This window comes from Oncorhynchus mykiss, chromosome 19, assembly GCF_057628025.1.
Source record: "Oncorhynchus mykiss isolate SJ-2025 chromosome 19, ASM5762802v1, whole genome shotgun sequence".
NCBI classification, from domain to species: Eukaryota; Metazoa; Chordata; class Actinopteri; order Salmoniformes; family Salmonidae; genus Oncorhynchus; species Oncorhynchus mykiss.
In genome coordinates this window covers 47,621,898-47,634,705 of record NC_143040.1, presented here as the reverse complement: position 1 = coordinate 47,634,705, position 12,808 = coordinate 47,621,898, and the positions used below count along the sequence as shown (strand labels likewise).

The following is a 12,808-nucleotide window of genomic DNA, read 5'->3' as shown; positions in this document are numbered from 1 at the left end:
TCAGAAAATGTTTTTTTTTTTTTTTTTTTTAACTGTCATTCTTCCTTGGGGTGTATATGAACAGATTTTAAAATGTCATGTTGCTAAAACACTGTCAGTTTAACTTTAATTTTACCGACACAAAAAGATCTCACATTGTCTAGTGAATTTTGTTTTGATGACATTTGGAAACGTAACCGACAAATTTGTTGTTTCCATTAGGCCTGTTATGCCATTTTTTATCCGACATGTACTTTACTCGCAAAAAATAAATTGGATAGTGCCCCGCCGAGTGGCGCAGCAATCTAAGGCACTGCATCGCAGGGTTGCGGCATCACTACAGCCTGGGGTTCGATCCGAGGCCGTGACCGGGAGTCCCATAGGGTGGCACAAAATTGGCTCAGCGTCATCCGGGTTAGGGGAGGGTTTGGCCAGGGGGGGCTTTACTTGGCTCATCGTGCTCTAGCGACTCCTAGTGGCGGGCAGATTAACGTGTTTCCTCCAACACATTGGTGCAGCTGGCTTCTGGGTTAAGCGAGCGGGTGGGTCATGTTTCATATGACTCGACCTCCGCCTCTCCTGAGCCCGTTGGGGAGTTGCAGCGATGAGACAAGATTGTATTCACAAAATTGTGGAGAAACAAGGGGGTAATTCAAAATAATAATAATAATTTCAAAGTTGGATGGAAACCTGGTTGATGTCTGGTTTCCCAAAACACAAATCAAATATATTTTCAACATTCATAAACATTTACCGTGTCTTTGTTCCAGATCTTGATGATCTTGGAGTCCGCAGTCAGAACTAGGTCTAGGTGGTCCTGGAAGTTGACAGACTTGATAGGAAGGCCGTAGTAATGGTCTTTTACCAGCAGGGGGCGGCTAGAGCGCAGGTCATAGATTAGGACCTACAGTATCAGGCAGACAGATCGTCAATGGGAAACTTGTTGGGAGGGGAACATTTAGGCAGTTTTCTGCATTATCCCAGCTATTAGGACACACAAGACGCCATTGTAAAAGTTCATACCTGCCCAGTGCTCGTTCCCACAGCCATGGTGAGAGAGCCATTAAACTTGAGTGCGCTGACTGATGGCAAGCCCTCCACTCTAAAGACAAACACATCCAAATCATGGATTTGAACGATGGCGTTTTTCTAAATACATGTAACTGTTCATGTTCTAGTGCTGTACTTACTCTGTTCCCTCTGTGACGCTGCTCAAGGCACAGTCTAGCATCCCCACCCGACTTCGTACACGAGGGTCCCAGCACTCCACTTTCCCCTAGCCACCAACAACACAGGGAACATGGTTAGACACACACAGGCACACACACAAAATGATGTCAATAGGGTTCAGGTTATGTCCGATCCATTCACTCATTATATGCACATAGGCTCCACCCACCTCGGCTGTTCCTGAAGCTAACAGTTGATGGACAGGATTGATGTCACACACATTGTGCTCCCTGTCAGTCAGAGAAATGGCAAAAAGAGACATGATCACACCATATGCATACTGACAAGTCTTGTAGTGACTGTATTTACTGTATCGTAATGCACAGGGGCGATTCTGTGTCAGCATGGCACAACAACAACAAAAAATGTATCTCGGATTGTTTTGGCAACTCTCACATATACACTTGATATGCTTTAAAAAATTTGTAACAAACCATTTTTTGGAAACTCACGATGAAAGTTGCCAATATACAGCCCTTTTTAAGACCTTTAGATGCAACCTGTAAGACCCAATGATCCGTGAACAGTACATGATACAGACAACACCTTATTGTCATTATCCTCATAGTGTCCTCTAAAATAGGGAGTATCCCTAAATTCTGAAATACAATTTCACACATGAATTTACTCAACATTAAAATTATTAATATTAAAAAAGGTACTAAACAGAATTTCTCCTCTATGTGGAAGCTAGGTGAATTGCAAGAACACTGGCTGCATTCAAAACAAATATCCCCCTTCCCTGCACCCATTTCACTGTAACATGTTAAACTATTTTATGCACTGTACAATAATAGTAAAGACATCAAAACCTATAAAATAACATATATGGAATCATGTAGTAACCAAAAAGGTGTTAAATCAAAATATATTTTATATTAGAGATACTTCAAAGTAGCCACCCTTTGCCTTGATGACAGCTTTGCACACTCTTGGCATTCTCTCAACCAGCTTCATTAGATAGTCACCTGGAATGCATTTAAATTAACAGGTGTGCCTTGTTAAAAGTTAATTTGTGGAATTTCTTTCCTTCTTAATTCATGTATTTGAGCCAATCAGTTGTGTTGTGACAAGGTAGGGGTGGTATACAGAAGATTTGGTAAAATACCAAGTCCATATTATGGTAAGAACAGCTCAAATAAGCAAAGAGAAATGACAGTCCATCAATACGTTAAGACATGGTTAGTCAATCCGGAAAATCTCAAGAACTTTGAAAGTTCCAAGTGCAGTCGCAAAAACCATCAAGCACTATGATGAAACTGGTTCTCATGAGAACCGCTACAGGAAATGAAGACCCAGAGTTACCTTTGCTGCAGAGGATAAGTTCATTAGAGTTAATTGCAACTCATATTGCAGCCCAAATAAATCCTTCACAGAGTTCAAGTAACAGACACATCTCAACATCAACTGTTCAGAGAAGACTGCGTGAATCAGGCCTTCATGGTCGAATTGCTGCAAAGAAACCACTACTGAAGGACAGCAATATGAAGAAGAGACTTGCTTGAGCCAAGAAACACAAGCAATGGACATTAATTTGAGATTTTTGGTTCCAACCAGTGTCTGTGAGACGTAGAGTAGGTTAACAGATGATCTCCGCATGTGTGGTTCCCACCATGAAGCATGGAGGTGGTGGTGCGTTGGTGCTTTTCTGGTGACACTGTCAGTGATATATTTAGTATTCAAGGCACACTTAGCCAGCATGGCTACCACAGCATTCTGCAGCAATATGCCATCCCATCTGGTTTGCACTTAGTGGGACTATCATTTGTTTTTCAACAGGACAATGACCCTAAACACACTTCCAGGCTGTGTAAGGACTATTTGATCAAGAATGAGTGATGGAGTGCTGCATCAGATGACCTTGCCTCCACAATCACCCAACTTCAACCTAATTGAGATGGTTTGGGATGAGTTGGACCGCAGAGCGAAGAAAAAGCAGCCAACAAGTGCTTAGCATATGTGGGAACTCCTTCAAGACTGTTGGAAAAGCATTCCTCATTAGGCTAGTTGAGAGAATGCCAAGAGTGTACAAAGCTGTCATCAAGGCAAAGTGTGGCTGCTTTGAAGAATATACTTCTTGATTCCATATGTGTTATTTCATTTCATTATTCTACAATGTAAAAAACAGTCAAAATAAAGAAAAACCCTTGAATGAGCAGGTGTGTCCAAACGTTTGACTGGTACTGTATTTCACAGTGATTTAGATGGTACAATGATTCCCTACAGTATTCAGTTCTTGTTTTCTCCCAAACTGAAATTGAACGAATTGTGCAGATTTTTAGCAACAAAGAAATTACAACCATTTCTACTTTGTTTCCACAGCCACAAAGGCAAAACAGCTTTCCCATTTCGACAACAGAAGCCAGTCTGGCGGGAGAAATCAATAGGTGAATATCACAGCCAATCATAACACTGTGTAAGTAATACTGTGAAACACTATTATTCCACTATGACTGCAGGTATATTATGGACATTTTATGAACATTATGGAAATTACAATGCACTTTTAATATCTCAAAAGTACCCCCTTTGATTTTGTTATTTTTAAAGACATATTGTTTGAAACAATATACACTCATTCAACTACTGTACATAATTCCAGAATGGGCTCTCTGCTGCTTTTGAAGAAATTAACAATTTTATAGATAGAAATTGACATTTTACTTTATTCAAAAGTACCAGAGGCCACTCTGGAAATGTGATGTGTTTGAAGAGTATATTGTTCCAAACAATATGTCTAAAAAATAAGCAAAATCTTTAAAAAAAAATGTACTTTTTAAATAATCATAATATTTTGAATATTATGAATATTCAATATATGTTGAATAAATTAATGTGAAAATGTCTATTTCAGAATATAAACATACGACATATTTTAGAGCACACTATAAGGAGTATATGACATCAAGATGTTGTCTGTACCATGTACGGTTCATGGATCATAGGGTATTACAGGAGGCATCTATAAGAATAAAAGGGTCCTAAAATCGGCACTTTCAGAAATATATATTTTTTTAAAGAAAAAAAGTTGGTGATACAATTGTGAAAACCATGTTAAACATCCTTCCTCACAATAAAGTTATGTGAGAATTGCCAGAACAATCTGTGACACCAAGAATATTTCCACGCAATGCTGTGGCGGAATCGGCCCCAGCTGGCTTCATAAATAATGTATTGTTGATGTATACTTACACAGCATCTGTCTGAAGGGAGTTGAGGAACCTGCCTTGCTCCAGATTGAGTCTGAATATCTCTGAGCTGAAAAAGGATTCAGTCTTACTGTGCCCAGTCAACATTAACACAACTTCAACTTGTCTTTATTTTACTGCTGCTCTTTAATAACGTGTTACTTTTATTTCTTATTTGTACTGCATTGTTGGTTAAGGGCTCGTAAGTAAGCATTTCACTGTAAGGTAGATTTGATGTTAAAGACAAGTCTAATGATACATAGGAAATCAAGACAGTGAATGATCCACCTCCTTTGGCTTTTAACCCTTACCTTGCCCCAACAAAGTAGAGGTCGCAGGAGGGGTAGTGGTAGGCAAAGTCCCTACCAAACTTGGGAATGCGTGTCTTGTAGTAGTGTCCATGCTGCGAGTGGAACTCCACGTACCGGTTACAGTGCAAAAACACCAACTACACAAACAACAATATCAGGTCACATTTGCTTGTAGAAGATAAAGTTTAGATAACCCCCACTGCAGGAAACAACCAAGTAACAGTAAGTCTGTCTTACCTTCGAGTAGTCATCAGACAGAATGTCAAAGGCCACAACTGTGAGGGGGAAAAAAACACACTTTCAGAACTAGCTACAAGAAAAAATAATATCTACTGGTTAAGGATTTTGTACAATGTAAAAGGTTTCTTTATTGGTGACCATCACATTATGGCAATTGTGTATGTCGGGTGTGTGTTAGTCACAAAACATGGCAATGTCTTAAAATGATGTAGACAACGCCATACATAGAAAAATCCTAAACGTCTGTCACAAATGTAAAAATATATATATATATTTCAAATTAATCTGCCAATTGTCCATTGTGTTGGTCGAAATAGTTAATACGCAAACCACGCATACTAACCAAAGTCTTGCAGGTTGGTTAAGGGACCAACACATGGTCCACATGGTTTTGCCAGATGACAGAAATGTCTACTTCAGTACAAGTGCTCTAACAAGTTGGGTAAACAATACTTTCCTCTGGATATTTTACTTTCCGGCAGAGTAAGTTCAAATATAATTGTATTCAACATTCCAGCTTGTAGAGGACCTGAGAGGTACCTTTCGAGAATCAAACACTGTCATATTCCAGACGATGTACTTAGAAATTCAGTGACTGGTCCCCAGGCAGGTGTGTGTTTGCTTGAAAATGTATATGTCTGGCTGCACCGTAGTTAAATATTAAAGACAGAGTAACTGGTTCAGGCCTGCGAGCTTTCATTAGTGGAGTCAGGACTAGCTGACACCATCACTGAGACAGCTGGATCCTCTTCCTATGTACCAGTCACTCACTTCACAACAAAAGGAGGGAGGGATACTTGCAGGGATTCCCATAGCAAGTCAGAATTCCAGCCGACCATAGAAGCAGAACGATCACCCTACGATTATGTAACAATATAACTACTGGGTCTATCACTTACCATCCGAATCCAGACACCGTTCAAATTTCAAGGACAACTGATACGTGTCATAGCATCGGATCCTGGGTTTGTATGTGCCTGAAAGGATGTTAAAAGAAAGTGACAAATTCATATATAACAGCAATTTGTGTTTTCCACAAGCACAAGCCAGCCAAATAGAACAATGATCCAGCTAAGATCCCCCGGGCTGGAGTTAAGAACTTTTTGCATCTCCATTTTGGTGGCGTCTGGTACATTCACATTCCATCCAAAATAAACAGCTAAATTATTGAATACTTTATTGAGATTACCTCCCAGACTGGAAACATTTGTTGTTGTGGTATTGTGTTTACAATTTAAAATGACTGAAAATGCATGGATTCAGTGAAACGTTCATTTTTTTTGGATATCGTCTAGGCCTGATCAGGACCATGATGATCAGGACCATTTAAGTATGAGAACATTAAACCAATTAATTTTTATTGGTTTACATTTAACCTGTCTTCAAGATTAAAGTATTTTACTGCAAATTATGAATTGCCACAATTGTTTGTTCTTCAAATTATGTATTTTATTAAAAAAGAAAAATTAAGTAAATATCCCAAATTACATAGAAACATGTATTAAAGGTTCAATATAATAGAATCAAACAAATTGTGTGATGGGCAATTTCAAATGGAAAAATGGGTCTCTAAAATAACAGAACAGGTGCTCAATTAAGTTCTGGGTCCATATGTGTTAAGAGAAGATCGACATCAGCTAAATTGTTTGCAACTCTTTTGATTGCAGTATGTAATTCAGTAAAAAAAAAAAGACTTGTTTAACAACTGACCCACAAATATCTGCAATAAAGGTATGATCGAAGGAGGAAGCAGGTGTTAACCATGGTCTCTGATACACTTTGATGAAATCAGTAGACCTATATCAATATCATATACAGTGCATTCGGAAAGTATTCAGACCCCTTGACTTTTCCCATTTTGTTATGTTACAGCCTTATTCTAAAATTAATTCAATCGCCCCCCCCCCCCCATCAGTCTACACACCATACCCCAGAATGACTAAGAAAAACAGCCAATTTTTTTAAGAAAAAAAAAAATTAAATATCACATTTACATAAGTTTTCTTTTTTTCTTTTTTAACATTTTACCCCTTTTTCTTCCCAATTTCGTGGTATCCAATTGTTGTAGTAGCTACTATCTTGTCTCATTGCTACAACTCCCGTTCGGGCTCGGGAGAGACGAAGGTTGAATGTCATGCGTCCTCCGATACACAACCCAACCAGCCGTACTGCTTCTTAACACAGCGCGCATCCAACCCGGAAGCCAACCGCACCAATGTGTCGGAGGCTACACCGTGCACCTGGCAACCTTGGCTAGCGCGCACTGCGCCCGGCCCGTCACAGGAGTCGCTGGTGCGCGATGAGACCCCTACCGACCAATCCCTCCCTAACCCGGACGACGCTAGGCCAATTGTGCGTCGCCCCACGGACCTCCCCGTCGCGGCCGGTTACGACAGAGTCTGAGCGCGAACGAAGGGACTCTGATGGCACAGCTGGCGCTGCAATACAGCGCCCTTAACCACTGCGCCACATTTACATAAGTATTTACATTTACATAAGTACCCTTTACTGAGTACTATGTTGAAGCAATTACAGCCTTGAGTCTTCTTGGGTATGACGCTAAAAGCTTGGCACACCTGTAGTTGGGGAGTTTCTCCCACTCTTCTCTCCAGATCCTCTCAAGCTCTGTCAAGTTGGATGGGGAGCGTCGCAGTAGAGCTTTTTTCAGGTCTCCAGAGATGTTCGATTGGGTTCAAGTCCGATATCTGTCTGGGCCACTCAAGGATATTCAGAGACTTGTCCTGAAGCCACTCCTGAAATGCTTACTCCTCCGTTTGGCCCAGTGGCCAGCTCTAGGAAGAGTCTAGGTGGTTCCAAACTTCTTCCATTTAAGAATTATGGATGTTCCTGTGTTTTTGGGGACCTTCAATGATGGGAGACATTTTTTGCTACCCATGCCCAGATCTGTGCCTCAACACAATCCTGTCTCTGAGATAGAAGGACAATTCCTTTGACCTCACGGCTTGGTTTTTGCTCTGACACGCACAGGCAACTGTGGGACCTTATATAGACAGATGTGTGCCTTTTCAAATCATGTCCAATCAATTGAATTTACCACAGGTGGACTCTAATCAAGTTGTAGAAACTTCTCAAGGATGATCATTGGAAACAGGATGCACATAAGCTCAATTTCGAGTCTCATTGCAAAGGGTCTGAATACATATGTAAATAAGGCATTTGCAAATTGATGAGGGGGAGGAAATTATTTTATACATTTTAGAATATGGCTGTAATGTAACAAAACATAGAAAAAGTAAAGTGGTCTGAATACTTTCCGAATGCAATGTAGGTATCATTAGCTTTTAAAACAATTAAATCTGTTATCTTTTATGATATTTTGGAACAGAGTGAGACTATCACTCCACTAGCCTACATATTGTTTCTGCAATGAGGAGGATTCACCATCTTCATGGAATGTTTTCATAATTTATCTGCCGATAACCAGGAGCCAAATGAACGGCTCTCGTACCGACGCGATTCGGTAGCCTACTGATGAGTCACCCACATAACGTCACTGTCTGGCAAGTCCTGCTGGACTTCATATCGAAAATTCAAACGATATCTTTAGTTTACTTGTCCAGATGTGATACCATGGATATATGATCAACTTTACTCAGTCAGTTCAACACCATTTATAAACTAGTCGAGCTTGCTGTTCGTCAATCACATCACAGTAAGCCCATGCACTAGCACTGCGTGGCTGTACATAAAACACGCAACAACAAAAAAAATCAATGTGCCAGAAAATAGGCTAAGTGGATTTCGACTCATAATTACCACATTATATGGGACGTGCAAATTGGTTCATATAGACGATGAAGGAACATCATGCTGGGCAGACTTTTTTTTTTGACTTGCGAAATGTAAAAACACAGCCTAATTTAGGTGGCATAATTCCCCGCTGAAAATTAGTGTGCAACTGGATGCATAGCCGACAGCCAGCGCTAGTGGAAAGCACTGCAATTACTTACAATCCTTTACTGTTCTACTCTACTAATATGCCAAATTTATCTGACAGTGACAGCAAGCCAAATCCTCACCTGCTGCTAGAATAAACTGCCCATCCCTTGACACTTTGATTGAGGTGCACACTGTGGGCATCTCAAAGTCCTGGATGAGCTCGATCCTGCGTTGGATGTCTGAGAAAAATACATTAGGGAGGTGACGCGTGAGCACAGGACAATATACAGTCTGACAACTTGGCCAGCACACAAATACCTATAAGACATTGACATTAGTAAAATGAATACTCACCAACATCTTTATTTTGCAAAGCCCTTTTCTTTCGATCTGAAAGCCACTGGGAAACAAATATTGAGACGTGTGTTATCACATAGTCTGGTTATTATGACAAGCTACTGTTTACTTTGTGAGCTCATACCCAATTTCACAGCAATATAAACCTCCATGCTTACTGGCCATGGATGCAGCTAGCTAACGTTAACTTAGTTGCTTGGCATGCCTGTGCTTCAAGACAAGACCGAGAAGCAATAACGTTATAGTAGCTAATAATAAAAACGACTTGACTTTGGAGATTCAATCGGTTATCAAAGTAGTATATATTAACAGTAGCTAACTAGCTTATTGGATTGTAAATTAGCTTGCTTGCTAGCTAAAGTTAGCTAGATAGCTACTTTTGAAAACGTGTCTTACCTCTGGTAGAGACTTTCCGTGGCTTAAATTATAAATCTTCACATCATTCACACTGGATATCTGCATTGTCGAGGCTGTCAAATATACTTTCCACTCATAACACTAATGTACAATAATTGTAAGTTCTAAATATTAAAAACGCATGCCCCACGTTGCCACTAACAACAGGAAGTGTTGGTCTTTACTATTTAGGTCCGTGTGGAAGCCAAAAACAATAGATGGAGTTCCTTCTTCTTTTTCTTCGGTGGGGTTTAGAGGAGGTTTGGCATCCAACGTCATGGTGCATTACCGCCATCTACTGTACTGGAGTGTGGGCCAGAGACAGGGAGAAACTAAATCCTGCCAGCCTTGTTGCTCTTAAAAAAAGATAACAACATATTTTAGACTATATCTAATGACTTTCTTCTCAATATACTCTTTAAACTAATTTCCTGTATCCCCTTCTCCCTCATACTAGATCTCAGTCTCTCTCTTTCCCTCTGATACTGCCCACACTGTAGCAATACATGCTCCACAGTCTCTGTTTCCTGACAATAATCACACTTTCATGTTGAATGCTTTCCTGTCACATTTAAGGTCTTAATCAACTGTCTGTGTCCCACCATTGATCTTGTAAAAATAGCCTCCTCTCTTCTGTCCCTTTCTGCAGTCCTCCCTCACTTTCCTCTGTACTTTAAATAAATGCCTGCCCTTAGTATCTCTATTCCACTGCTCGTGCCTTTTCTGCACCATTACTGTCCATATCAGGCTTTTTGTATCTGCCTTGCTCATTGAAACTACAACATCAACATCCCCACTACTAAGTGATTGTTTAACCAGTACATCAACTGCCTCGTTCCCCCTAACCCCCACATGGGCCGGGACCCAAGTAAATCTCATCTGTATAACCATCTGTCTAATTCTGCCATGGGTTTGTAGCACCTCATAAAGCAGGTCTTGTCTGCTACATGAGCTAAAGGACTGGAGACTCATTAACACTGCACATTAATCAGAGCAAATAACTACTCTGTCTGGCTCGTCTTCCTCCACCCACTGCAAGGCCAACAGTATGGCCATCAGCTCCACTGTATATATACAGCCAGATGATCTGTAATACGTTTCCTGACATCAACCCCAAATTCATGTACTACAAATGCTGACCCAGTACATCCTGTCCTCCCAGTACATCCTGTCCTTCCACAAAATCCTGATACACAGTATGCAGACATCTCTTTAAAAAATCAGATGGATCAATACTCTCCCTATCTTTCTGTAGTCTCTCCAACACTTCTAGATCAACTACTGGAAGTGGGAGTAGCCATGGTGGATTTACAGGAATAGCTACCGTTGGACTAAATAACCCTTCCATACAGTCCCACCTCCTTCACCTGGGTATTACTCACCCAAAGCTTGTGTTCTGTCTCCCCTAATGTTCCCAGCATGCTTGTAAAATCCCTTTCGCAGGATGAGACACCCCATGTCCCTGTAGGTTGTCCTAATAATTAATTACCAGCTGCTGTCTCCTAATCTCAATGCCATATCCCCCATCTCCACCTGTAGTGCAGCCACTGGGGACGTCCGAAACATCCCACTACAAATTCCGAGTCCTTGCCCCTGTATGGCATCTAGCCTTTCCAATGAGGTCCGGGCTGTCGAACCATACGCTATACTGCCATAGTCTATTATAGATCGGATCAATGCAACATACATGGTCCTCCATGATGAACGCCCAGCCCCCCACTCTTTCCCTGCCAGACAGCGCATCACATTTATCACCTTCTTACACTTTCCCACCCTTCTCTCAATGTGTTCGCACAGGTCAGTCCAGTGTCAAAGTATACCTCAAGGAACCTGAAGGCCCCCACCTTCTCCAAGTTTCTCCCATATAACCTCATGCATACCTCATCTCCCACCTTCCTCCTGGTAAAGCACACTGTCTGAGTTTTCTGTACAGAGAACCTGAATCCCCACATTAATGCCCACCACTCTACCTCATCAATTGCTTCCTGTACCTTCCTGACTATGTATGGCACATTTCTTCCCCTCTTCCATAAGGCCCCATCATCTGCAAATAATGACCTCCCAATATCTGGTTGTACCTGAGAGTAAAAAACACTGATCATGATTGAGAACAACAGAAGACTAATCACGCTCCCCTGTTTACTGTAAGACTTTTCTGTCATTTTAACAGAAAAACACTGTAGGATGCACAGTACAATGCCATAAATGTGTTTTACATGTACATTGCACTATTATGGGTAAAATTATTTTTAAAATACTGTTATTAAATGCAATTCAGAAGCCTCCTGTAAAAATGACTCTAACATACTGTATTTCTTTACAGTAATAGCTTATGCCTAATGTAGATTCATGCTGTCGGGTGAGACACATGAAGCTCAGACTATTTTAGTAATTATCTTCTTGAAGCGGCTGTGAAGTGTAAGAATATTTTCAGCAGCTGATGGGAAAGTACCTTGCATTGTTTATAAGTATATTTATTGCTAGCCAAAGTTGAATTACTGCATGTTTCCTTAGCTAACCTAGCTAGATAGCTGGCTAACATTTGCTAGCTAGCTAGCTGAAGTTGACAAAAGCCATTACAGTCTGCTCTAAATTGCTCATAGATATCTAGCTGTGCGACCTAGAAAAACATCACAGGGAGAATATTGAGATTATAGGCTGTATCACATCTTCTGAGTGCAATAGAGAATACACAGCACAAATTCATGACCGTTATGTTTCCACCATTACTACAGAGAAAATAGATTGTTTATTGCAGTTCAAAAATGACTTGGATTGATGGGCTGCATTTTAAACATATATTTTACCCGTATATTTTAAAACAGCGTTCCTTTTTCTGGCCCGCAAATAGCTTTTTACAAACAAATTGGTCAGAAATTTGGGAAGCACAGCCAAGAGCTGCCCAGTGACACAAGCCTACAAGACAAGCTAAACTACTTCTATGCTTGATGCGAGGCAAATAGCACTTGAACATGCATGAGAGCTCTAGCTGTTCTGGAAGACTGTGCGATCACGCTCTCCGCAGCGGATGTGAGTAAGACATTTAGACAGGTCAACATTCACAAGGCCACAGGGCCAGACAGATTACCAGGACGTGTACTGCGAGCATGCGCTGACCAACTGGCAAGTGTCTTCACTGACAATTTCAACCTCTCTCTGTCTGAGTCTGTAATACCCACAAGTATTAAGCAAACCACCACAGTGCCT

At 40.8% G+C, this 12,808-nt stretch overlaps 1 protein-coding gene across 1 annotated transcript in view; it reads right to left on the bottom strand.

Annotated features, from left to right (window-relative positions):
- The window catches only part of LOC110497780 (nucleolar protein 10), a 33,304-nt gene extending 23,347 nt beyond the window's left edge, over nt 1-9,957 (bottom strand). The window contains exons 1-11 of the mRNA XM_021574141.3: nt 9,602-9,957; nt 9,203-9,248; nt 8,989-9,087; nt 5,848-5,925; nt 4,946-4,983; nt 4,709-4,845; nt 4,402-4,467; nt 1,379-1,439; nt 1,170-1,255; nt 1,003-1,081; nt 734-883 (exon numbers count right to left, since the gene is read on the bottom strand). Coding sequence (XP_021429816.2) covers nt 734-883; nt 1,003-1,081; nt 1,170-1,255; nt 1,379-1,439; nt 4,402-4,467; nt 4,709-4,845; nt 4,946-4,983; nt 5,848-5,925; nt 8,989-9,087; nt 9,203-9,248; nt 9,602-9,667 — 906 coding nt within the window. The 5' untranslated portion in view covers nt 9,668-9,957. The remainder of the gene's footprint in view (nt 1-733; nt 884-1,002; nt 1,082-1,169; nt 1,256-1,378; nt 1,440-4,401; nt 4,468-4,708; nt 4,846-4,945; nt 4,984-5,847; nt 5,926-8,988; nt 9,088-9,202; nt 9,249-9,601) is intronic.
- Between the last annotated feature and the right edge of the window lie 2,851 nt (nt 9,958-12,808).